This window comes from Nuphar pumila, chromosome 6, assembly GCF_984573655.1.
Source record: "Nuphar pumila chromosome 6, dmNupPumi1.hap1.1, whole genome shotgun sequence".
In the NCBI taxonomy this organism is placed as follows: Eukaryota; Viridiplantae; Streptophyta; class Magnoliopsida; order Nymphaeales; family Nymphaeaceae; genus Nuphar; species Nuphar pumila.
Window position 1 is genome coordinate 12486069 of NC_143254.1, and position 25912 is coordinate 12511980.

The 25912-nt window shown below is 37.7% G+C and overlaps 2 protein-coding genes across 3 annotated transcripts in view; one reads left to right on the forward strand and one right to left on the reverse strand.

The window, feature by feature from the left end:
- Positions 1–11913: 11913 nt before the first annotated feature.
- Positions 11914–23189, forward strand: LOC149833989 (mitogen-activated protein kinase 10-like). The gene is made up of 10 exons (XM_090011154.1): positions 11914–12443; positions 14204–14612; positions 16344–16471; positions 16633–16692; positions 18142–18291; positions 18401–18556; positions 18803–19014; positions 19096–19197; positions 19428–19600; positions 22436–23189. The coding sequence occupies exons 1-10, from the start codon at positions 12417–12419 to the stop codon at positions 22867–22869; spliced, it is 1851 nt and encodes a 616-aa protein (XP_089867280.1). The 5' UTR covers positions 11914–12416; the 3' UTR covers positions 22870–23189.
- Positions 23190–24291: 1102 nt separating this feature from the next.
- Positions 24292–25912, reverse strand: part of LOC149833990 (16S rRNA processing protein RimM family) — a 39391-nt gene continuing 37770 nt past the window's right edge. For both annotated transcript variants that reach the window (XM_090011156.1, XM_090011155.1), the window contains one exon: positions 24292–24681. In XM_090011156.1, coding sequence (XP_089867282.1) covers positions 24337–24681 — 345 coding nt within the window. In that variant the 3' untranslated portion in view covers positions 24292–24336. The remainder of the gene's footprint in view (positions 24682–25912) is intronic.

Here is a 25912-nt window from a genome sequence, read left to right on the forward strand (position 1 = left end):
GTATTTACCTCTTCCGCATGCAGCCAATGTACTTTGCCTCTTTGTTTCAATCTAATATTTTCTTGGTAGATTTCATTGCCAAAGCCTCTCTAGTCTCTATCAATCTCATTACCTCAACTGAATTTTCCACTCTATCGTTCCTTTCTTGAATGGAAAGTAGTTGATCTTTCCATCCTCTCATCTTTTGAAATATTGTTGTGTGCCTTTCCTTATTTCATTCTATTAATTTCCCATGCATGAAAGAAAGTTTGGCAATAATTCATTGTGCAACCTATCTCGCCTGTGTATAACTGTTTAGTTATACACTGCCGGTCCCAAGCCCGGATAAAGGAGGAGGGTTGCGGTAGGCCTGTGACAGCCAGCATAAAAACTTAGTCATACCCTATGAAAATGAACCAATATGAGAATTCCGTTGAGGCGTTCCCTACTGAGCGACGCGCTGTACTCTCTAGGCCCGGAGGCAATGATAAATGGGCAAGGGTTGCTAGGTCGTCGCCCAGAAGCGACGCGTCACACCGGTGCCCGGGTGTGTTGTCAAATAGGCAAGGGTTCCCTCACTTTGTTGGACGGGTGGGGGTAAAGAAGTTAGTCCAAGACCATAAAATTAGGTTAGCCACTTGGAACATAGGGTCTTTAACTGGTAAGTTGGTAGAGTTAGTAGATGTTATGTGTAGGAGAAAGATTGATATTTTATGTCTACAAGAGACCAAATGGGTATGTGAGAAAGTAAAAGTGATAGAACCTTGGGGATATAAGATTTGGTATTCAGGAATAAATAGGAATAGAAATGGAGTAGGGATTGTTATGAGTCGTCAGTTTATAAATAATGTAGTTGAGGTCCGTAGGAAGGGTGATAGAATTTTACTTATTAAATTAGTATTAGGTACGGATATTATTAATATTATTAGTGTTTATGCACCTCAAGTAGGTTTAGATGAGTCCATTAAGCATCAATTTTGGGAAGATTTAGATGGAGTAGTACAAGGAATATCTTATGGAGAAAAGCTTTTCATCGACGGTGACCTTAATGGACATGTAGGCATTAGTAGGGATGGATTTGAGAGTATCCATGGAGGCTATGGTATAGGAGAAAGAAATGAAAGTGGAGCAAGGATTTTAGATTTTTGTTTGTCCTATGATATGATCTTAGCAAACACTTGGTTTAGGAAGAGGGAGTCTCACCTAGTAACATTTAAAAGTGGGGTTAATACGAGTCAGATAAATTTTTTCCTACTTAGAAAGAGAGATAGGGGTTGTTGCATCGATTGTAAGGTTATACCGGGAGAAAGTGTAGCTACACAACATAGAGTCTTAATTTTAGATCTTAGAATTAGACAATGCCGTAAAAGGGATAGACATAGGATAGATCTTAGAATTAAGTGGTGGGCACTGAAAGGAGCTAAACAAGGAATGTTTGTAGAGCAGGTAGTTAAGGAAGTTGATTGGTGTCTCGAGGAAGATTCAGAATCAATGTGGAATAAGATAGCGGGTGGCATGAGAAAAGTGGCTAAGGAGGTATTGGGTGAGTCTAAAGGCGGTGCACCACTAGGTAAGGATACATCATGATGGAACGAGGATGTCAAATTAGCTATTAAGGTTAAAAGAGAGTGTTATAGAAATCTATGTAAGAGTCATGATAATGAGAATTTAGAGAAGTATATGATAGCAAAGAAGGAAGCTAAGAAAGTAGTTCGAAACGCGAGGGCTAAGGTATATAAGGAGGTTTATGACAAGTTGGATACCAAAGAAGGCGAGAAGGATATTTATAGGCTTGCAAAGATGAGAGATAGGAAATCAAGGGATTTGGGTATGGTTAGATGTATTAAAGATAAAACACAAAGGGTTTTAGTCAAAGATGAGGAGATTAAGGAGAGATGGAAAGATTATTTTGATAAGATATTTAATGATAGTCATGATCAAGATCTTGGAGACTTCTTCATTCCTTTTCATGAGATAAATCGTGACTTCATGCGCAAGATTCAAAAGAAAGAAATTGCAGAGGCTTTGAAGAAAATGAAATCAAGAAGGGCAGTTGGCCCAGATGGTATACCTATCGAGGCTTGGAAATACTTGGGAGAGAAAGGTTTAGAATGGTTGACAAATCTTTTTAACTTGATTTGGCGAACAAATAAGATGCCTAATGAGTGAAGGAAGAGTACTTTGGTGCCTTTATATAAGAATAAGGGTGATATACAAGATTGCACAAACTATCGTGGTATAAAATTCATGAGTCATACTATGAAACTTTGGGAGAGGGTGATTGAGTCTAGGTTGAGGAAGGTTGTCATGATATCGGAGAATCAATTTGGTTTTATGCCTGGAAGATCAACTATGGAAGCTATACATCTTCTTAGACAACTTATTGAAAGATATAGAGAGAGGAACAAAGATTTGCATATGGTTTTTATTGATTTAGAGAAGGCATACGATAAAGTACCTAGGGACGTTCTCTGGTGGACAATGATGAAGAAAGGTGTTTCTCTCAAGTACATTAGTATAATTAAAGATATGTATGAAGGAGTAGTAACCAATGTCTGAACTTGTGGAGGGGTGACAACCAATTTTCCGATAATGGTTGGGTTACATCAAGGATCTGCTTTAAGCCCTTTCCTATTTGCGATAGTGATGGATGAGCTTACGAGATCAATTCAAGAAAATGTACTGTGGTGTATGTTGTTTGCTGATGATATTGTTTTGATGGATGAGTCTAGAGCTGAGGTTACTGCTAAGTTAGAATTATGGAGACAGACATTGGAAGCTAGAGTTTTTAAGTTGAGTAAGAGTAAGACTGAATATATGGAATGTCGGTTTAGTAAGCAACGAAGTAGTGATGGGAGTGTAGTGAAGCTTGGTGAGCAAGATATACCGGTGAATGATTATTTCAAATATTTGGGATCCATCATTCAAAAGTATGGAGAAATTGATGGAGATGTAAATCATAGGATAAAGGTTGGGTGGATGAAATGGAAAAGTGCAACTGGAGTGCTGTGCGATCGTAGAATGCCATTGCGGTTGAAGGAAAAGTTTTATAGGACGACTATTAGACCTGCTTTACTATATGGTATGGAATGTTGGGCTGCCAAGAGACATCATATTCAAAAAATGAGTGTAGCTAAGATGCGGATGCTTAGATGGATGTGTGGAAATACAATAAAAGATAAGATTCAGAACGAGGAGATACGTAAGAAAGTAGGTGTTGCACCCATTGAAAATAAGATGCGAGAGAATCGTTTACGGTGGTTTGGACATATTCGGTGAAGGCCTAATGATGCTCCAGTTAGAAGGTTGGAGAAATGGGAAAATATATTAGTTAAAAGAGATCGGGGTAGGCCTAGGAAGACTTGGATGGAGATGATAAGAAAGGATATGAATGCTTTGAACCTCACCGAGGACATGGCATTGGATAGAAATGATTGGAGGAAAAGGATTCATGTGGAAGACCCAAAATGAATTTCTTTTTTTGGTTCATATCGCTGACCCCAATTGTTTTGGGATGAAGGCGTAGTTGTTGTTGTTGTTGTTGTTGTTGCAACCTATCTCGCAGAGTTAGGCCCCTTATTCCACCATTCACAAATCTTATCACGGATATCTGTAATTATCAACCACCAAAGTTCAAAATGAAATCCCAAACTAACATGTTGGCTAATCTCCCCCCAAGATAACCAAATTGGTGCATGATTCGAAATTGAGACAGGATCCGCAAAGGCTGTCATATCATGCAGAGCTTCAATCATAGGAGATGAAATAAGGAACCTATCTAATTTGCCCAATATGGGTGGATTTCTCTTATTAGACCAAGTATATTTGGACCCTCTCATTGGGAGATCCGAAAGGTTTCCAATACCCAAGAAAGAAGAGAACCGATGCATATTCCTTGAATAGTTTACACATTTGTTTAAATCCTTTACTCTCAATAAGGCATTAAAATCTCCTCCCACACCAAAAGAACGAAGTCCTGATCTCAAGCAATTCTCTTCATACATTCTCCAACTCTGCCCAAAATAATTCTTTCCAATCTGAAGTGCATGGTCTATATATCGTAGTGAGTAAGAATGGAGGGTTTTGATTATGAAAGAACACTGAAATCGAAAAATTGCCAATAAAGATATTTGACCCATCTACCTCTCGCCCGCCCATTTGTAGGCTTCTGAACATAGTTGCAATTGTGCCATAATCCATCTACGCAATTTTTATCAACCGTTCTCAATTTGGACTCTTGAATACAAATAATATCTGATCAAGATAGAAAAATCTGCTTCTCGTGACTACCCAGGCCACGAATGTTTCACATTAGGATTCGCATTAATTAGAGACAAAGACAATCTCTTATATTGTAAATTAAAGGCCATTAGGGAGTTAAGTGCACCTCTTGGGTGAGGATAAAAAACATATATTTTATATGTGATAAATATTTTAAGCGTAATATATAAAAAAGCGGATGCATGAAAAATATATATACATGTAAAATATGAACTAATAAGTTTAATATATGAAATATATATGTTTTAAGTGTAATGTATATAAAAATTATATATTCTATGTATAAATAACGTATATATTTTTTTTGCACAAGTCAGCTCATGTTCTGCTTGTCTTGTTTAGGAGCGAAGCGAGCTTGAGCTTAGCTTGGCTAAGCACAAGTATGAGCCGAGTAACGAGCTCAGTTCACTGATAAATGAGTGGAGCCCAATATGCCCTGTTCGGTTGGTTGCGCTCATTTAGCAGCCTAGCACCAAAACTAACAAATGTAAGTAGGATAAAACCATTGAAGGAAAAGAGGCACATATGTAGACATTTATGATTAATTATATGCAGCAAAGCATAATTCACCTTTCGCTTTATTCCAATCGCAAAAAAATTTTGCACCTCGACTTTTTTCACACTAAGAACAAATGTTTGGACTTTAGCAATTATTAGAATAATACGAGAGAGAGAGAGCAACCATACATTTGTTTAGAAGGTATATATCTCCATTTATTTATACCTCATAATAGATAATAGACAAAGATACAGCTTCTTGGGTCTAGGCTATTTGGGTCCTACCTGTGTATGAAATGCCATTGGAAAGGGTATTATTTCCTTTCAATGAGACTTCACCACATCACCCAAATGATTGAGGCCTAGCTAGGGCCTAAAATGCCTAGGGGTCAACATTGATTGTTCCTCCTCTCTATTGAACTAACTGTGCTGAAAAGGACTGGACCTGCTTGCCGACACTCAAAGAGCAGTAGCCCTTATCCCTTCAATAAGTGCGTGTGGAACGCATGGGTCTCTGTATCAAAATGTGTGGCCAAACATATCCTTTTCAACCCCCAACCCGTTCAAGATCTAGTACAAGACTTTAGTTACACGGCTTTCAATTGAACGTTCGTTTGCTCGATAATTAGGGCATAGTAATATAAAACACCTCCCTCTCTCTCTCTCTCTCTCTCTCTCTCTCTCTCTCTCTCTCTCTCTCTCTCTATATATATATATATATATATATATATATATATATATATATATATATATATATATATATATATATATATATATATATATATATCACCAATGGGTTGCCAGCAAGGTGGTTGCCAGGATACTGAAATGAAGACACCAGATCAAACCCGGCTGGCACATGGATATATTTGTAGCTTTCAGAGGTGGGCCACATAGAGTAAGGTGATTGTGGGGCCCCACTAGGGATTTTCCTCACTTCGACAAGGGTTTCTCATTATATATATATATATATATATATATATATATATATATATATATATATATAGAGAGAGAGAGAGAGAGAGAGGAAAAATTGCTATAATCAATTGTACCCAGTTGGAATCCCATGTTGCAAGTTATTTTGACACAATAACCTCATAGATGTATTCAATTTCAACACAGTGAATTGAGTATAATTGACTCCTGGATCATGTTTTTTTTTTGACAAAAAACATGCTTTTATAAGCGGAGAAAAACAATGCATTCATAGCAGTTGATTTTTTTATAGCCATTAAAAATTGTACACAGGTCTGATTTCAGCAATCTAAAAGCCAGTTCCCACTAAATAAACCATGTAGATCACATCTATAGTGTTAAATGTGAGAAAAACAAAAACAAAAAAAGCTTTTCCACTACTTTGCTAGGTTGTATTTACAATGTAGCAAATATATTGCATTATATATATATACAAAAATTGTTAGCTGCTCACTCGTTAGATGCTCAAACAAAGGTCACTCATGCTGAGCATCCATCACGCCGGGTGAGCGACCTTTGTTTGAGCAACTACGCATCAATATATCAATATATATATATATATATATATATATATATATATATATATATATATATATATATATATATATATATATATGTGTGTGTGTGTGTGTGTGTGTGTTTGTGTGTGTGTGTAACACAATTTTTTGAGGCACTAACTTGTGAAGCAAATAAATGGAATAGACACTTCACCCGCAAGGTAGGACGGCTTATGGGTGCAACAGCTGGTAAAGAAACTATTTTCCTGTTAGGTTAGGTACCAATACCAACAGATATTTGGTAGGTACACGTAGATGTGCAACACATTTCCTTATCAAAGCAGTAGTGAGAAATACCAACGGGGCTCAGCTTGTCTGGTACGAGTAGTTAGTGCACGTCACCTTTGTGTTGGGAGGTTGCAGGTTCAAAACCCAATAGACACTCTGGTTGGAGAGTTTTATGTTAAGCATTATTCTCCAAGTTTTTTTCATTTTCATCAATTCTTTTGTATGTTCGCCTTTTTCCCCCTTCAATTTCTATGCGAGTTTATTGGAACGTTTTATACAACAATATTCCTATAGAAATCAAGCACAGACCCCAGATTGCCTTTAAAAAAAGAAAAGAAATTAAGCACTGGCCATAGTGACAAATCTAGTGATCAGATATGAAAATATCGTGAGAAATTACCTGAAAGTTAAAAACGGGAATTTCTCGCCATTTCTTCTTCAGAAACATAAATATCATGTTTTAAATGTGATATTTATGTTTTTATTGGCTATTTATCATAAAAAAAAATCACGTGTTTTTTTAAATATTTTTACTTTATTTTTTATAACAAATTTTTATATTTTTTATTGCCGAGATTTTGCCAAAAACAGTAGATTTACAAAAAAAAAAATCGTGAGTTTGTAGCGGATGAGATTTTGTCTATTTTTACTTTTGTTACTGTGCCACTGAATTAAAAAATTTAACAAGAAAATGTGTAATAATCAAATTACATAATGGCATAAAAATGCAGTTAATATGCAAAACAGTTTTTTTATGCAAACGCATTAACATGCACAATAAAATATTGTTCAAGAAAATAAAAAAACAGCATAGTTTGTGTCTTTGCTTAAACTCACTTTGCAAGCTGCATGATCTCTTCTAAAACGGATGCTTAAAGGGCTCGTTTGTTTCATGCAATTTTCATGAAAAATTGTTGAGCTCTGGCATTCCTTTTCCTCCTTTCTCACAATGAGCGAAAGTGTCATACCGGCATAAATAGGCCTCAGTTTTTTCACTACCTACTACTGTTCATGCACAAATCCTTCCATAACTCCTCCCTAAGAAAACATAAAATATTCTCGGTTTGATCGATTCACTTGAGAATCGGTATCAGCCGATTTACCTGAATCGTTGGCCAAACGATTCAGGGCGGATACCGATACCGACAACATTACCTTTTACTTAGGCCTACACACATGAGCTGCCTCCTTGGGGTTTCAAACTCGTGACAACGTGGTATGCATCACCCCAAATGCGACCGTGATAAGATTAGGTGCATGCAATCACATAGTACAAATGCAATGTGCCAATGCACCTGATCACCATACATTTGCTATTGGGCCCATGCCACTCTAACAGGCTGTATAACAGAAGATAGAAAGTGATCAAACGGGGGAGGCATATTGGTTTTGTGCAATGTGATTGCACCTGATCCTGACTGTCAATTCGCCGACTCGATGGCAGTGGATCGGGGTGGGGGACGGATCAGGACAAGGTCTTCACCCCTGCTCCATCTCAAAATTCTACCCTCCATCCCCGCACAGGTTTTGACTTTAACCTCCATCACAGGCAAGGCCGGGTGAGAGAAAGTGTAAGTCCATCACCTTAGGGGTTTTGATTTTAACCTCCATCCCAAGGCACATCATTGCTAGCTTTTAGTGTGAAGTTAGCAAGATAATAACTGCTAAGGCACATCATTGATAGCTTTGCCTGTTTTTTTTAATCTCTGTGCCATAAAGTAATACACGTTTATTGTAAGTTTTTTTCTCGCACTAACTTCCTTTTCGTTTTTCAATTATAATAACTAACAACCTGATTTCTTTCAAAAAAAGAAAAACTGACAACCTGATCAACATAAGTAATAAGCATAAGATAAACACATGAGTTAGAAAATATAATTAATGATACTAGCTAGCACAATTAAATAATATTCTTGTGCAAAATTTAAAATGTCTAAAATACACTATGACCTAAACATACCAGATACCAAATATTTTGTTATTGTATCGTTTATATATATTTAGCTTTATGTGAAAAACTTATTTTCTATTTGTAACTGTAATAATATAATGATTAAAATATCCTCATGACACAAGATGAGAGCAAACATGAAATACGCATGAAGGAGATGCATGCTAAGTTTTAAAAATCATTAGCAGAACATTCATGAATACATCAAACCACAAATTTGGATCGAATGTGGACAATACCAGATCCAACTAATTGGATATTGGCTAAGTGGACTCGAATATGGTGAAAAGCTCATAACATATCTATTTTTTTTTTCACTTTGAAACAGATTTGAATATCCATCAGATCCGAATATCTGTCAGTTTTGACAGCAAAAAATCAAAACAATATATATCTATGAAATATTTAAAGATCAAAAAATCATTTCTTTTTAATTTAAAAAAAATGATCTAAGTATCGCTTTCTAACAAATCAACCATACCCAACATATCTGCAGGGTCATATTACTGCAAAATTTAAGGCAATATTCAAGTAATCCGTTTACTCAGGTTAGTCTTAAAATTTAAGGCAATATCAATAAATTAAAAGCCCTGTCATGAAGTTGGTGGTGTGAAACTTCTGCCGGCATACAAATATCTTTAAAAAACACGTGGGCTGAAACTGCCAATGAGGCAATAAAAACATGTGATAAACAAGAATATTCATTGATGTCAAATGACTAAATACTCACATTAATTGGAAGATGGAGAAGAAATGCGGTTCATGTGGGTAACAGCCCCTTTGATGAATTAAAATCACACATCGTGCTGGTTGGAGCAGCATATTTATTTAATGAAAACAAATTAAGAACTAAAACTAAATAAAGGAAAAGAAAACTAACAATAATATCATGAACCACTGATATGCTTTTGTAGATTAGGGAGAGATTATCGTGGATGAACCATCTCACCCAAGTCAAGCCTTTTGACACTCGAAAGGTTTGCGTGAATGATTAAGCCCAATTTGCATCATTCACTTGTTTGGGGCTTAATGCATTCCGATTAGCTGGATAACAATGATTTTATTAGATTAAGAGTGCAATTTGGATTAGTCATTCTCATGGTATTTGCGACTTAAATCCATATTTCATGCATAACATACCTATACAAAATATGTCAAGTGTTATTAATGTGCTAATGTAATTTGCATCATTAGGATATGAAACATTAATCACAATGACACCCAGAGAAGATCAGTCTTGTTTTGCCAATTTCACGTTACAATAGTAATATTAAACATCAATACAGTTTATTAATATTACCAACATTCAGGATAAGGGTGTAGTGATACTTAACCACACTTGTAAAATAGAAAGACATCGTCACAAAGTTATCAACCTGATAAAGGTCCCCAAATGGAACTTTCCGAAGAATGTAGGGGCATTTTTGTCATCTTCATCTGAGGTTAGACCGACAGCTCACTCGAATCAGAGAGATTGGAAGTATGCTGGACTGAAGTGGCAACCTCGTGAGTTTCTTAACGTGTAGGGTTGAAAGTAAATGGAATGTTGCATACGGCCTGTTTGGTACTTCTCAGTACCCAAGCCTGAGCCGGCTTGAACAGTGAACCAAGCAGAGACGAGCACCGTCAACGAGGGACGAAACGTAGTCCACCCTTATCCTGAATGTAATACGCAACGGCTACAAAAACGTAAACGCCTCCAGAATAACGGACACTGCACTCTTGTATAAGGATGGCAGTGGACCGGGGCGGGGACAAAGATCTCCACCCTGGCTCTGTCTCAAAATCCTGACCTTCATCCACGCCTTCATCCTCGCACAGGTTTTGATTTTAACATTCATCTCCGTTTTCATGTCTTTCATCTCCGGGTCCAAACGCGGGGAGGCGGGGCGAAACTCCATTTTCTTTCAGTCTATTGTCATTTTTAAAGAAGGATTGGAGACGGTGGGGATCGAGAGGGGGACGAGGCAGGGCAGAGAAAAAATTAAGTCTATTCCCCACTTTCATTTTCGCACAGCTTTTGATTTTAACCTCCATCCCTGTTTCATGTCATCCATCCCGGTCTAGACCGGGTAAGGCAGGGCTGCCCCGTTTCCCTCGGAAGCAGATCAGGTCATGCTGAATATGAGCGTTTTTGCTCATGCCCTCATCGTAGCCGTCTGTTTGCATTTTGGATGAATGCCACGTGGTTTTGTTGATTTTTGAGCTTTTTTTTTTTTAAATGCAAATACGATGGCCACGATGTCAGCATCAGCAAAAACGCTCATGTTCAGCATGACCTGATCTGATTCCGTTTACCTTGGTCTACTATCATACTTGCTGGATCGAAACGTTGTGTAGGAAAATATCCAAAATGCCCTTAACGTGGAAGGCAATTGGTCTACGGTTGAAACTTTCCACTTAAAAAGAAACTCGGTTGAGCTTGAGACTCGGAGCTGACCCGAGCCGGGTTCAGACAGTAAAATATGGATGATTTTACCAAAAGCAATTCAAAGACTGACATTCTCGTTGGACTCGCGAGAAAATCAAGTATTCTTTTTCAAATATATCATAATAATTTAAATATGCTTACAATTTTGAAATTGTAATATATTTTTAATTATAAATGCATTGAGATTTTGTTAAAAAAACTAAATTTTTTATTTATTGCAAGTTTTTCGCCAGCCAAAGAAAATCCCAAAGCATGAGATTTGTGGTTATAGCTTGATGCATCCGATTCTTTAAAAATGTCATAAGCAATGTCATAGTGGCCAATCTCATGGCAACATTACTGGGTACATCACATTAGAAAGTAAGTCTCACTAAAATCAGCACCATGTGATTAGTGTTATAGACCTTTTTTTATAGGTAATTAGTGTTAGAGACCTGCTTAGCCAATTGCTAATTAGAGATGTAAATAATTCTTATTCGGGTTGAATGTAGCCAATACTAGATCTGACTAGTTGAATATTGGTTTAACGGATTTGGATTCAAATTTGGATGCAGAAAAGCTTGCACCTTGAGATCCGATTTGGATACCCATTAAATCCAAAGATCTACCAGATTGGTAGCAAAAATTGAAGTCGTGTCCCAATTCGAATATATTTTGGATATAGCTTTGATTTACTGAATCCAATTAAACCGAGATGAATTTGGTTAGATATCAGATAAAATCCGATCCATTGACATTCTGGATCTTAAGCGCAACCCTCTACCGAGTTTCTAAAAGTTCAAATAGTTCCGACTTCCGAGTTATCGGTCCGACTCGGTTATGCCGACTGCTTATAATCGAGATTCCAACTCCAAGCAAGTTTCGAAGGTAAAATCGTCATTCGAAAAAAAGAAACAACTTTTTCGTCATTTCATCAAATTAAAAATAAATTTAAAAAAAGAAAATCGTTGGGAAAAAGAGTAGACAAAGGAGAGTGCCCTATATTTGGGGGGAGTCTCTCTCTCTCTCACACACACAGAAGGAATCAGAAGAAGAAATCGACCTCCCCATTTCTATTCCCTCTTCTCCTCTTCGATTTTTCGGGGATTTTGAGGTTGTAGGATTCGTGTTTCGCGGCGCCTCCTCCTCGCCACCGGGATTTCCTCTACGTATTCTCCCCGTAGGTGGGTCGTATGCTGGAATGTAGAGCGTGCAGATGAATTGGAGATGCCTAACAGTCTGAGGAGCACGAGGCCGGCCCGGCCATGGAGGCAGGACTGCTCTCCTTGATCGTCGGTGCCGATTCCGGTGCTTTTTGCATGAGAGATCTGGTTCTGACTGTAATCTTTGTGAAGAACTGGTCGCGGGTCAAGAGGGATTGCGGACTAGTCATCCGGAGCAGGGGTCGGTGGGGGAAATGCGGCTGAGAGGCCGTACCGTCCAGTGAATTCTCGGTTTTTTGGGGTTCATTCGGAGCCGGAGGTAGCGAAATCTGGGACGAAAGCGGGAAGGTTCCATTTTGATAGGTTTGGGAACAATGCAGCAACAAGATCAGAGGAAAAAAGTGAGTTTTTTTATCGTTTTCAAACAGGTGTTTGTTTAATCGAGCTTTTTTTTTCTAGTGTGCATTTGGTTCGATCTGGCGGGTTTGTAGAGCTCAGGGATTGGCGGGTGTGCTGAATTGGTTGTTTTGTGCTCCTTCCTTTGTGGATGCTTTTGGTGGTGTGGATCTAATAAATTTTTAGGAATAATCCTGTGTATCTGTCTCCATCTTACCAACATGATTCCATTCTGCTAGAAGAAATAATTTTTGCAATTTTCGCATTTGATTCTTGTTATCCTGATGGTTTTTACTTTTTTGTAGATGGGTACCGGTTCGTTTTCACTAATATGCTTTTGTTTACACTTTTTTTTGGGTCACAGAACAATTGAAGTAGATTTTCTTTTTAGAAGGTTCGCATTTGTACTTTTCACAAGTGGGTTTTAGAAGAAAAGTTTGCTTGTGAAGAGCTGTTCCTTCCTTTTGGCTTACCTTGCTGCTATCAATAGCCATCGTATTGGGTCCTCAAATTTCCCACCGTTTATATATATATATATATATATATATATATATATATATATATATATATATATATATATATATATATATGGGTCCGTGCTAAATGGGGTTTTCAGCTTCTCCGGTGCTTTTTATGCTGTTCCGGACCAATAAATGTGTTGGGCATGGTTGATTTACTAAGAATCCACACCTGGATCATGTGTTTTCCATGAAAAAAATGATATTTGGAGCCTTGAAAATTTACAAAGATTTTGGACCGTTGATTTTTCTAACTTTATAAAAACCCACCCATGTGTTGGAATCAAACGCTTCAAGAGCTGATCCCTATAAAATCAAGTACATAGATCACATCTGTACGGTCAGAATTTAAAAATAAAATGAAAAATGCCCGAAAAACCTATTTAGCACGCTGTTTAGCACCAAATGGGTTTAGCACCGACCCGTTACTCTCTCTCTCTCTCTCTCTCTCTCTCTCTCTCTCTCTCTCTCTCTCTCTCTCTCTCTATATATATATATATATATATATATATATATATATATATATATATATATTATTTCACCCCTATGCTTGTTTTGAGGAGTTTCTAACATTTTTGCGGGTTTTTTGTTATGTTTGATCCAAGGGTTATTATCAAAAATGTATTATATATATATATATATAACATTCTCTTTTTAACGATTACAATACCATTTTCTTTTGTGTAAGCAGGAAAAAGTGATTGTAGTACTAGTGAGCTTTGGAGGATAGAAATCTCATTTCTGTGTTTCTTTCAATTATTGTGTTATTTGGTTTTTAGATCCATTTTCTTCTTTTGAGATGAGTTGGTTTTTTCATGAATAGCAGTTTATATTGGAAGCATTGCAGATGGAAAATTATACAGATAGTTTTTTTTTTGAGAGTGCTATGGGGTCTTTCTAGTTGGGATGCCATCAGTGATTGATGTCATTGGTGATGGATACGGTGAATGATCAGTGTTCTCCTTGGTGGTTAAATCCATTAAGTTTTTCTGAATCGTACTTGAACAAACTTTTGTTACAATTGCTAATTGGTTCTTAAATTAAATATAGAGCTATGTAACAGGCAACGACAGATAAACATTATGTTGCATGATTGTGGTTCTTTGTGTGATTGCTGTTTTTTATTGTGCAATATATCTCCCTTTGCTTGCCTTTTTTGTTTGCTTCCACTAAAGGCATTATCGGGCCACTGATGGACCCTTTACATTTCCTTATGGTTGGCCTGACTGGTTTCTCATTGCCTTCAGAGTACTGCAGAGAGGAACTTCTTCAGAGAGTATGGAGATGCTAACAGATATAAAATTCAAGAAGTCATTGGAAAAGGAAGCTATGGGGTCGTGTGTTCTGCCATTGATACACATACAGGGGAAAAGGTAGCAATAAAGAAAATACATGACATTTTTGAACACATCTCTGATGCAACACGCATCCTGCGGGAGATCAAGCTACTTAGGCTTCTTCGTCACCCTGATATTGTTGAAATTAAGCACATCATGTTGCCACCATCAAGAAGGGACTTTAAGGATATTTATGTTGTTTTTGAGCTTATGGAGTCAGATCTCCACCAAGTTATCAAGGCAAATGATGACTTGACAAAGGAACATTATCAGTTCTTTCTATATCAGCTGCTTCGTGCACTGAAGTACATCCACACAGGTATGCACTACACAGGCATCTTTTTCTAGGAGAGTTATGGGTTTTGCACATAATGATGCATTGTGCTAAAAGCACAGCCTTGCCTTCTGAACAATTAGTACTTGACATGTGCCTTACTTCTTCGAAGTAGAATATCATCTAACTGATGAAATAACTATGGATGTACACTTTTGTGAAACTTATTGGCATGTACATGTGTAATATCTGAATGTGATGAGGAGCATGCGTTAGCAAGTTAGCATTCATTGACTAGTTCTTTCACTCCCTTAATTTGCCTTTCACAAATTGGGAAGGCTTGTTAACAAGGTATATAGTGAAAACGTACATGATGAAAGTGTGGTAAAGCAAAAACAGAGTCACATGGCATTAGACTATATGAAAATGTTATTTGATTTGTGAGGAGGGTAACTGGTTGCCCAAAAGGTAAGGAAGTAAGCATGACAGTTGAGCACAGGAACTTAAAACTGGCAACAGTGACAATGAATGTTATGCATGTGTTCTTAGCAATAAACTGAGAGATACTGCAAGCATCGACTAAGAGAGACAAATTCTTAGGTTCATGTTTAGTGCTTTTTGACAGATGATGCAAGTTTAGTTATTTCCCAAGTGAGCATAGGGTTGTTTTACACTGTGCAGCCGGTGAATGATGTTTGTTTAAGTTCCAATCCTCTGTGTTGTTTCTCTCATTTATTATGTATAAACAAGAAAAAATCTGACTTTTTAGTGGGAAATGTTCACATTAGTTGATAGATGTCATCCTAGAGAAAGAACCTGATTGTCCTTGGCAATAAGGTCGAGAGTGAGGCATCTGTGAATAGAACTTGTACAGCTCCTTACTAGGACTTACATATGGAAGGAGTTTAAAGGTCAGGAGGCTCTTCAAGAACCAAAATACATATTTGGTTACCTACCTAGAATATAGCCCATCTTTGAGGTAATTATACCAAGATGCATGGCCACTGGCTAATAGATGTAATTTTTCCACTAGGAGGTGAATCTGTCGAACAGTCATTTGCCACTCACCAATACGTGATATTATGTTTGGTCTTTGTTATCTCAAAGTGAGAACTCAATAAGATGGTGCTTGCCTTTACCCTATGTATTTTAGTATATAGTGTCCAGAAGCACATGCATGATTGAGACCGAGGATGAATAAGTAATCTGGAGGGAGTGAGAGGCATCTTTTGGTTTGTATTGCATGTAATTTCACTAAATATCCTTGTGGAGGCATGAGTCACTGTGTAACTCAGCATTTGTTAGGGGCAAAAGGATGTGGCAACCTTGTTAACTTGTTAGCATCTACTGAAAGCTGTTCAGAAAAGTTGATGGAAGTAGTCTGTAATGAAGAACGAAAAAACAAAAAGAAATAACTGTAAAACTACAAAATATTACTCTATGCAGTAATGATGGGAACAAGGTATCAAACAGCATTTGATTGGAAACAAAGAAAGTTGTAGCAATAATTTTTTTCTAACCAAGGTTTTAGTCTAGGTTGCACTTACTTTTATTCTTGTGGTATATTTTATGCTATTTTAATAAGGTGAGGACCAACTTTGGTGCTTTGTTCTAGCTCAAGTCTGCTATCTGTTTGAATTAATAGAGCTTCCTGTTGTTAAAAATAATTTCATTGCCTCCTTGGCTCATATCTGTTAATCAGGACTCATTATATGATTTTCTCTGATGACTGTGCATGTGTTTGTAATCTGATATGGTGGTTTGTTCTTACTACAGCAAATGTTTATCATCGAGACTTGAAGCCAAAGAATATACTCGCAAATGCAAATTGCAAGCTCAAAATCTGCGACTTTGGCTTGGCTAGAGTTGCATTTAATGATACTCCAACAACAATATTCTGGACGGTATGTTCTTAATATTGCAATGCAATTAATTGTTTCACACTGCATTTATTGTTCTCTTAGTTATCATCTCCGCTGTTGTTTTGACATCATTGCACTTTCTTTCTTTTTGGATTAATTTTAAATCCATTTTCTTTCAAAAAAATAAATTTAATCTTTTGCAGGATTATGTTGCAACAAGATGGTACAGAGCTCCAGAGTTGTGTGGATCATTTTTCTCCAAAGTATGGGTTAGCCTGGTCCCTGTACTTCTACCAAATTTTGGATTTAAATGCATGAGAAAAATCATAATTTGTTTCTCTTCAATAACAATGCATTGAATTCATAGGAACGCTTGTATCCTGGAGCTTTTGTTGTTGACTGCATGCTGGATATATTCCTTTTAATTATGAAAATTTATTTTCTTGATTACTTGCAATTTCTTGCAATCCGATACAATTTATAAACGGATGTATTTCTTTGTTTTTAATTATTTTGATCTCTTCTAGATATATAAATTCTTCATCTTTTCATTTGAAGTCTATTAACTCCATAACTTGATGATTGCTACATTATCTGAAAATGATTCTTGGAAGAGTTTCATAATCACTATTGAACTAATATACTGACAAGTAAATTGCCTGAATATCTTATGATCTCTAATGTGCTTTCAGTTTGGAACTTTTGATAAAAATAATAATTTGTTATTCTAAGCCAGTCTCAGAATCTAAATTTCAATCATGGGATAGGTTGTCACACTGGCACATTAAGATAATGGCTTAATTCCAACTTGGAATGAAGTGAACTGGAGTTGAGGGAATCAGGAAGGAAATTGCTTGGAACTTAACATTGTACTAGTACTATACTAATATGGGAGTCACTAGTCACTGTAAACCATAGAATCTCATGCATGAACAAGCCAAAAAACCTGCATAATACCAATCCGAAGTTCAAGTCATTTATATTATGCATACAAATTCTCTCCTTGCTTAAATCCCACTGAAGCAAATTGTGAATTAGTGCTTGCTTCTTTCTTGCTTTTCCAAACCCCAATCCACCCACAGACCGCAGCCTTCTGTTTTTTGCTGAAATCATTTTAATCCAGTCTTAGAGAAGATATCTGTATATAGATAGGTGTAGAAAGATTGTCTGAAAATTGACAGGCATTCCGAGCTGATCCCTAGTAGGAATGTACAGTTGAGTTCCTGCAGGTCTTCTGACAATGCAAGTTTGACTTGATCTGGAATTTGGTAGTTGATCCCTAGCAGGAATTTTTAGTTGAGTTCCTGTAAGTCTTTGACAATGCAAGTTTAACTTGGTTTGCTTTGCAATTTATGTTTTATCATTATCAGTTGCATCATTGTTTCGAGTTACCATAACTAGGGTTGTTTTTCCCTCCTGTTAACCATTTCCTGTTCATTTTGTTTAGTACATCCGTTGCATGATACTTTTATACAATAATTATTTGTATGCTATTACTCTATCAGGTAAAAGTCTCTTTTTGGTTTTAAACTATAAATATCTCGTGATCAAGCAATGCATGTTCAGGTCAATACTCCAAGTTGAGATTCCTGTCTCATTCAGGTACCTGTATTGAGATTGGTGCTCGATTTGGTTAGCATATTCATACTGCACAATGGTATTTTATCTACATTTTGATCTTGTAAATGATCACGACCTTTCTGGTTTTGTAGTACACTCCTGCCATTGATATTTGGAGCATTGGTTGCATATTTGCTGAGGTTTTAACAGGGAAACCTCTTTTTCCTGGAAAAAATGTTGTCCACCAGCTAGATTTGATGACAGACCTGCTTGGAACACCTTCTCTAGATACTGTATCTCGGGTATTTATTATTGCTTGTAGTAGTCGCTTCAAGAATTAGTTTTTTCCAAATTGTGGTACAATCTGCTTTTAGATATCTAACTGTATTTGGTGTGTCTCTGTGATTCCAGGTTCGTAATGAGAAGGCTCGGAGGTACTTGAGTAGCATGCGAAAGAAGCAGCCAGTGCCTTTCTTACAGAAGTTCCTGAATGCAGATCCATTGGCCCTCAAGCTACTAGAAAGACTCTTGGCCTTTGATCCCAAGGATCGGCCAACTGCAGAAGAGGTATGCGTGATGCTCAACTCAAATAAAACAAATAATTTTAGTTGGATAGTGATTATTTATTGCATAAGCCATCCAAGTATGATCTTTTTAAGTAGATATGGACTGGTTGCATGATGCACATGTTATTTGTGACGAGTTCTGTTGTGTATGGGTATTCTTCTGAATTATCCCTCTATGCAGAAGCATGCATGTTCTTTATAGGCTAATGTTTTCTTCCATAGTATTGATGCACGTATGTCTGGGCAGGCTTTAGCAGATCCCTATTTTAAAGGTCTGGCCAAAGTGGAAAGAGAGCCATTTTGTCAGCCAATCACTAAGATGGAGTTTGAATTTGAAAGACGCAGAGTAACAAAAGAGGATGTTCGAGATCTTATCTTTTGTGAGATCCTGGAATATCACCCTCAACTTCTCAAGGACTACATGAATGGAACTGAAAGGGCAACCTTTTTATTTCCTAGGTGCTTACATACCCTTCTCTTCTGAAATTATGTAAAATTTACAGTACTGCCAATCATGATTCCTGAATTTATGTCGTACAGTGCTATTGACCAGTTCAAGAAGCACTTTGCTCATCTTGAAGAACATGGTGGTAAAAGTGTACCTGTGATTCCCTTAGAAAGGAAACATGTCTCTCTCCCAAGGTATGTAGGGTTGGTCATAGTTCAGTCATTGTCAAGAGTAAAGACTTTAGAGAAGCTCAACTCCTATATGAAGCCACATTTCCTTTATTTGTATGTTATGATTTAACTTCTCTCACTTCACTCACTATACCACCTCTGTTTTGCCCAAACAAACCAGCCATATTTTGTTGTAAGCTTGATTGGTTGCGCTTTTTTTTTCACAATGATGAATTGGTTTCCTCTACTTTCAGATCTACTGTTGTTCATTCAACTTCAATTGCTCCAAAGGAACAAGTACCTATGGCTCCATATAGAGATCGATCTGCCGAAAGCCAACATGCAGCTTCCAACAACTGTACAGAATCAGCCCGGATGTCTACCATTTTGTCCAGAACTTCTCAGGCCCCGCAGAGGGTCATACAAGGTAGACGTCTCGTACCATTATTGGACACTTTTAAAATTCACACAGGATAAGAAAATCCCATTTAAGGTAAACTGGGTAACCCACAACAATATATGTTGTCACAGGAAGCACAATGACATATATATATATATATATATATATATATATATATATAAGGATAATTTGCTAACCTCATGGATAAGGAACTTTCTAGTTGGGACTCATAGAGGGAGGTTTTTCTGACCAAATCTGACCCCATGGATGTGTTCAACATGGTCAAAATAGTAGGAATTGACCCTTGGATCATATTTTTTCAATGTGAAAATAATTTTTTTAGGGTTGAAAATATGGTACACTGTAGGCCGTTGATTTTTCAACCCCCAGAAAATCGGGCATACACATCAGAAAAAAATTATCCAAGAGGGTCAAATGTGCAAAAGAAATAAAAAAAATTTAACAATTTTGACTGGAGGGTTCCTTACCCCATAAGGGTAGGAATCATATATATATATATATATATATATATATATATATATATATATATATATATATATATATATGGTGCTATTGAAGGCACTGAACTATTCAGTATAAACCTCTTTCATATGTTTTAGATTTTTTTGTAGATCAGACCTTATGGATGTAGAAGGTTTGTTTTGTGTGTGTGTACATATATAGATGGAGGGAGAGGGAGGGAGAGAGAGATTGGTTCCTCGTAATGGTAGGAGGGTGCGGATGGTCTCAATTTTTTATTTTCTCAATCCTTTTTGTGGAATTTGGCCTTACAGATGTGCTCTACGTGGTTTATTTAGTAGAAATGGGCTGTTTGAATCATCCAACTAAGGCATGTGAGCAGGTTTTTATAAGGATTCAAAAATCAATGGCACCGAATTTTTATAAATTTTAGATCTCATAAAATCATATTTTTTCATCAAAAAGCATGATCCAACAGTCGATTCCTATCAAATAGATCTTGTTGAACACATCATCTATGGGGTCTGATTTATCAAAAATCAATGGCACCGAATTTTTATAAATTTTAGATCTCATAAAATCATATTTTTTCATCAAAAAGCATGATCCAACAGTCGATTCCTATCAAATAGATCTTGTTGAACACATCATCTATGGGGTCTGATTTATCAAAAATGGCTTGAAGCATTGAAAATCAGTATGGTCCACACCATGGTTGCCAATCGAGGAAGCGGGAGTGGGAAGCGATACGGGAAGTGGGAGCAGGAAGTGAGGCACTTTCAAAATTTTAGGAAGCAGGAAGCGTGGGACAACTTAGAAGCGAATCACGAACCGTCTCGGAAGCGACCTAGGAAGCGAACCGGAAGCGAGGGGGGAGCAAAAAAAAGAAAAAAAATAAAAAATAAATGAAAAAAAGAAGGAAGCGAGGGGGAAGCGCGCTTCCTAAAAAAAGAGACGCTTTCCCATGCATTTCGGAAGCGCGATGCTTCGCGCTTCCGAAACGTGTATCGGGAAAGCGCGCTTCCCCTATGGTATAGGCGCTTCCGATAACTCTGATCTACACCTTATGGATAGTTAGGAGAAACCAGTTCCTCTCTCTCTCTCTCTCTCTCTCTCTCTCTCTCTCTATATATATATATATATATAGAGAGAGAGAGAGAGAGAGAGTCACTAGAATATGAAAACTGAAATATGAGAACTAGAAATATGGGCATTTTCAATACTTTTTTTGCAAATCCAACCATGTGGATGTGCTTGGCATCATGAATTTGCTAGGAATAAACCATTGTATTGTGTATTTTTTATGAAAAATGTGAGTTTTGAATGCTTGAAGATTTATGAAGATTATGAGCCATTGATTTTAAAACCTTAAAAAATCTTGTTTATGCATCAAAATTGGATCATTCAGGAGTGTGGGTTCTTATGAAACCAAGCATTTACATCACATCCACACGGTTAGATTCAAGAGAAAAAAGACAAAAAAATCCATGAAAATCGTGGTTCACACATTAGTTCTCATATTTCCAGTCCTCTCTCTCTCTCTCTCTCTCTCTCTCTCTCTCTCTCTCTATATATATATATATATATATATATATATATATATATAGTGGTTCTGAACCATCATTACATATGATGGTTTGTTTACATGGATCTAGCCATACAGGTGTTTAACATGATTTATTTACTTAGGAGGTTTTTTTATGTCCAACCCACCACAAGATTCAATTTTGACGTGGTGAAAAACTGATGGCTCACAATTCATATGTATGGTTTTAAAATAGTATAAAACATTACACGTGAGTCAACTTTAACACATAAAACCAGTAAGTTGAACATGCTAAACATGATCCAAAGGTTGGTTTTGGAGATCAGATCTATGCAAATCAAGTGTGTGGTTCAGTACCACAGTAGAAGCAATCATGCATGCATGAATTAGCCCCAAAGGGGGTTGGCGTAGTAGGATTGGGCCTTGGTTATCATACCGGTGGTCAAGGTTCAAATCCTGTGGGCGTCACCTCCTTGCATAAGCAGAAGCCCAGCATAGGCCCTGGGGGCAAGGGTCCTAGCCACGGAGTTTTCTCCCCCTGGGGTCAATCTATGATCTTCCCATTGCCAGGCTGTGAGTTTCTCCGTGTAACTAAATAAAAAAAATCATACATGCATGAAATTGATATAGCAGAGACATGGATTTGGTGATATGGGTGCTCTATGTTACATGACAAATGCTCAAAACCGAAGAATATTCCAACTTCACAGTAGAAAGAATATGCTAAGGGCATGACTGTACAAATTTATAGCGTTAAAATACCCAAGAATTCATATAGTTCAAACATTACTTGACATGGTTATTCCATGATCATAAACTATGTACTGATGGTGCAGCTAAACCTGGGAAAGTTGTTGGACCAGTTCCCTGTGAAAATGGAACTACCAAGGATGCTTATGACCTAAGATGGCTGATCAGAAGTGCTGTCCTTCCTCCCCAGTATGCAGGTCCAGTCTCTTATGGTTTCCAAAAAGTGGGGAGATCGGAACACTATGAAAAGGAGGCCACCGAGCCAGGGAGGGAGTTCATAGCAATCAAGCCAAAGTGCATATCACATAATGCAGTTACAAAAGTTGCAGACGATATAACCATAGACATGAATGCATCGGCATTCTACCTCTCACGTGCTGCAAAATCTGAGGTGGGCGAGGATCGAATCATTGCCGAAGCAAACCATTTGCAGGCCAGGTCACAGTTGAATGGAATGGCTGTTGCTTCTAGTTCCAGAAAAATTGGTGCCATTCAATATGGCATGTCGAGGATGTACTGAGGATTGTCTTTACGTCCAGCCCAAGGAGAAAGCTGAAGGAGAAGATAAGCTTCAAGCTCAGAGGCTTCATTTTTAACGAGTGCATGAGCAGTTTTTATTGGGTTGAGAATGAAACAAAAGAGGGAAAGTCGTTCATCATGGAAGTCGTTCAGAATTTTGGTGGGGCCATTCCCGGTTGCATGTCAGAAGAGCAGACCTGTGAGTCTGTTATGGCCCCTTGCACATAGAGAGAAACTTGGAATCCTACGTGTATAATTACTGTAATCAAATTATATGTTCTACTTGAGTTCATCTTCCTGAAAGTTGGCCCCAGTAATACGTTAACTGTTCGTCTGTTTTCCTTTTAGGCTCTGTTGAAAACTAGCACCTGGGATGGGAGTTTGCATTTGGCACATACATTGTCAAACTACCTTTGTGGTGGATGTTTCTAGTTGCTGGGATGGCAGTCTGCATTTCGGAGAGGAATCAAAACTGACTCCCCTTTATATTTGTACTTAAGAGTGGATTTGGTACCTTTGGGTGAGGACCTCCCTAGTTGGAACTCATAATGAGAGGTTGTTTTGGCTAAATCTAACCCCATGATGCGTTCAGCATAGTCAAAATAATAGCAATCAACTCTTTGATGTTACTGGTACATTGTAGTCCATTGATTTTTCAACTTATGTCAAAATTTTATGCACATTGAAACAACATGATTTAAGCACTAAGTTCTATTAACCCAAACATGTAGATCACATTTGGAGGGTTAGAAGTGCAATATATATATATATATATATATATATATATATATATATATATATATATATATATATATATATAGAGAGAGAGAGAGAGAGAGAGAGAGAGGGAGAGAACAGTATATCAACGAACAGCGTCACGCAAATGTTGGCCAGGAGGATAGAGTGATGGCAGGGGAGGGGGCAGCTGTGGCTTGGGGTTACAGCAAAGATAGGACGGGGAGGGGGAAAGAGAGGCAGGAGTTCCGGTGGGCTTCAGCAGAGAGAGAACGGGAGGGGAGAGATGTGGATTGACGAGGAAGAATGGGAGGGGTTCGATGTTCAGCAGAGGGAGAACGGGAGGGGTTCGCTGTTCAGCAGAGGGAGAACGGGAGGGGGTCAACGGGTCCAACAGAGCATTTTTCGGTCTGATCCTTGCAGAGAAGAGGGAGGGTTTGGTAAAAGAGAGAGAGAGGAAGGGGGAGCGGCTGGGTTTGTGGGGGTTTAAGTACCCCAAACACTGGCCAGATTTTAGTCAAAATTGGGCAGCCAGCATTCGACGCTATTCAATGATACACCTCTCTCTCTCTCTCTCTCTCTCTCTCTCTCTCTCTCTCTCTCTCTCTCTCTCGATGATACACCGTTTGGGGGAGGGGGGCGCATCCTACACAATTTAGGTAGAAGCGATGATAAGAAATCTGACAACTTTTCATGGAACTGGAAAGGCATCCTCTATATATACAGTTGACCGTCAATCAGCAATGTGCAACATACAGACTTCATCAGGAGAGCATAAGTGCAAAGAACTGTAAATTGAAGAACGCAGAAAGTAAGAATTGGGCAGCAGGGGATGCACATCTACCCACTCATTGTCAACCTTCTGAACATGTGAAATCTGCTTCTCCAAGGCAAAAAATTGGAGTTGGTCCATCTGATTAGCCCACCTCCTTATAAATGCCATGGAGAATATCATGTCATAGAAAAATTCATCATCCTCACCACCAAAAATTTTAATTCCAACATCTGCTTCACATGCATGGGTGTGCCCCAAAAATAGGGGATGCCCAGCAACGGATCTTTTACTCAAGTTGAACACCTGCAAAGGGAAGGAATCAAGTAGTAATCTAAGCAGCAGGCTACTGGAAACACAAACAAAGAAGTCAACCAAGAACTTGCTCTTCCTCATTTTTCTGCACCTAACACAGAATCGGATATATAGGAAGTTCCATTGGCGACAAATATGGTCATCTCTTTCCTAAAGTTCTAAGCTGAAATAAATTGAAGAGCATGTTTACCAAAGATGGTCTGTAATAGTTATATTCAAACTGAGAGCATACACACTGAGAAAGGTCAGAAGGGAAGTAAAAATAGTCAGAAAACAAGTCATGATGTGTCCAAAAGCTAGAATATAGCAACCTTCAACTGGTAGACGCTTTAAACTACATCTAGAATCAATGAGTAAGTGTTGCAGAGCTTCACGATTTCTGTCTCTTAGCGGAAAATATTAAAAAAAGTGAAGTGCCATTTACCCTCACCACTGAACAATCCCATGATCAATCTTCTCTCTTGTCATTTCCATTCATGTTCAAAAAAGACATTCAGCTCTATAAAGCACCTCTGACAATGCACAGATGTTCCACCTGTCTCGTATAAATCCTAGGCAGTTTGTTTTGCGTTGAGCTGATTCTGATTCTAAACCGAGCTGGGTGTAGTCCGTTTACGAAAAACTTGACTCCAAAGATCAGGTCTGACATAAGCAGACATAGGAAAACAGGCGTTTTAAAGACATATCCTAAGGTAAAGAAATCCTTTGGCATTCCTTCTATATATGCAAGCTGGATAATATGTCACCTTGATACGCTCCTTGCCGGAGAGGCAGATAGTGGACTACCTTTCTTAGCATGTTCCAAGTCTAACTGCTTCCTAGGTGATGGGAAATCTGGACAGAGGGACACTGCTTTGTTCGAGGATTTGCAGACGTCAGTACAGGACATAAAGTGGGAAGAAAATGCAATTAACTAAGGCTTCAAAGGTTATATGTCATTGTTGATAATCAAAATAATTGCTACAAAATTAGTTACCATCCTCTCAGGGGTTTACTAGATCTGTTATGCCCATATCTGTGTACATTCCTAGTATAGACTATAGAGGTCATTTGTCTCTAACAGATATATTAAATAAAACAACTCAAAGTTTGCAATTCCAGCATGAAAAACAATGGGCATATTACGAGTGGTATGATCAACTGCAAGAATAATTGAACTGTGTCTCAGCGATGATCATGAATACTGATGAACTCAGTAACTAAGATCATCAAAACATTTATC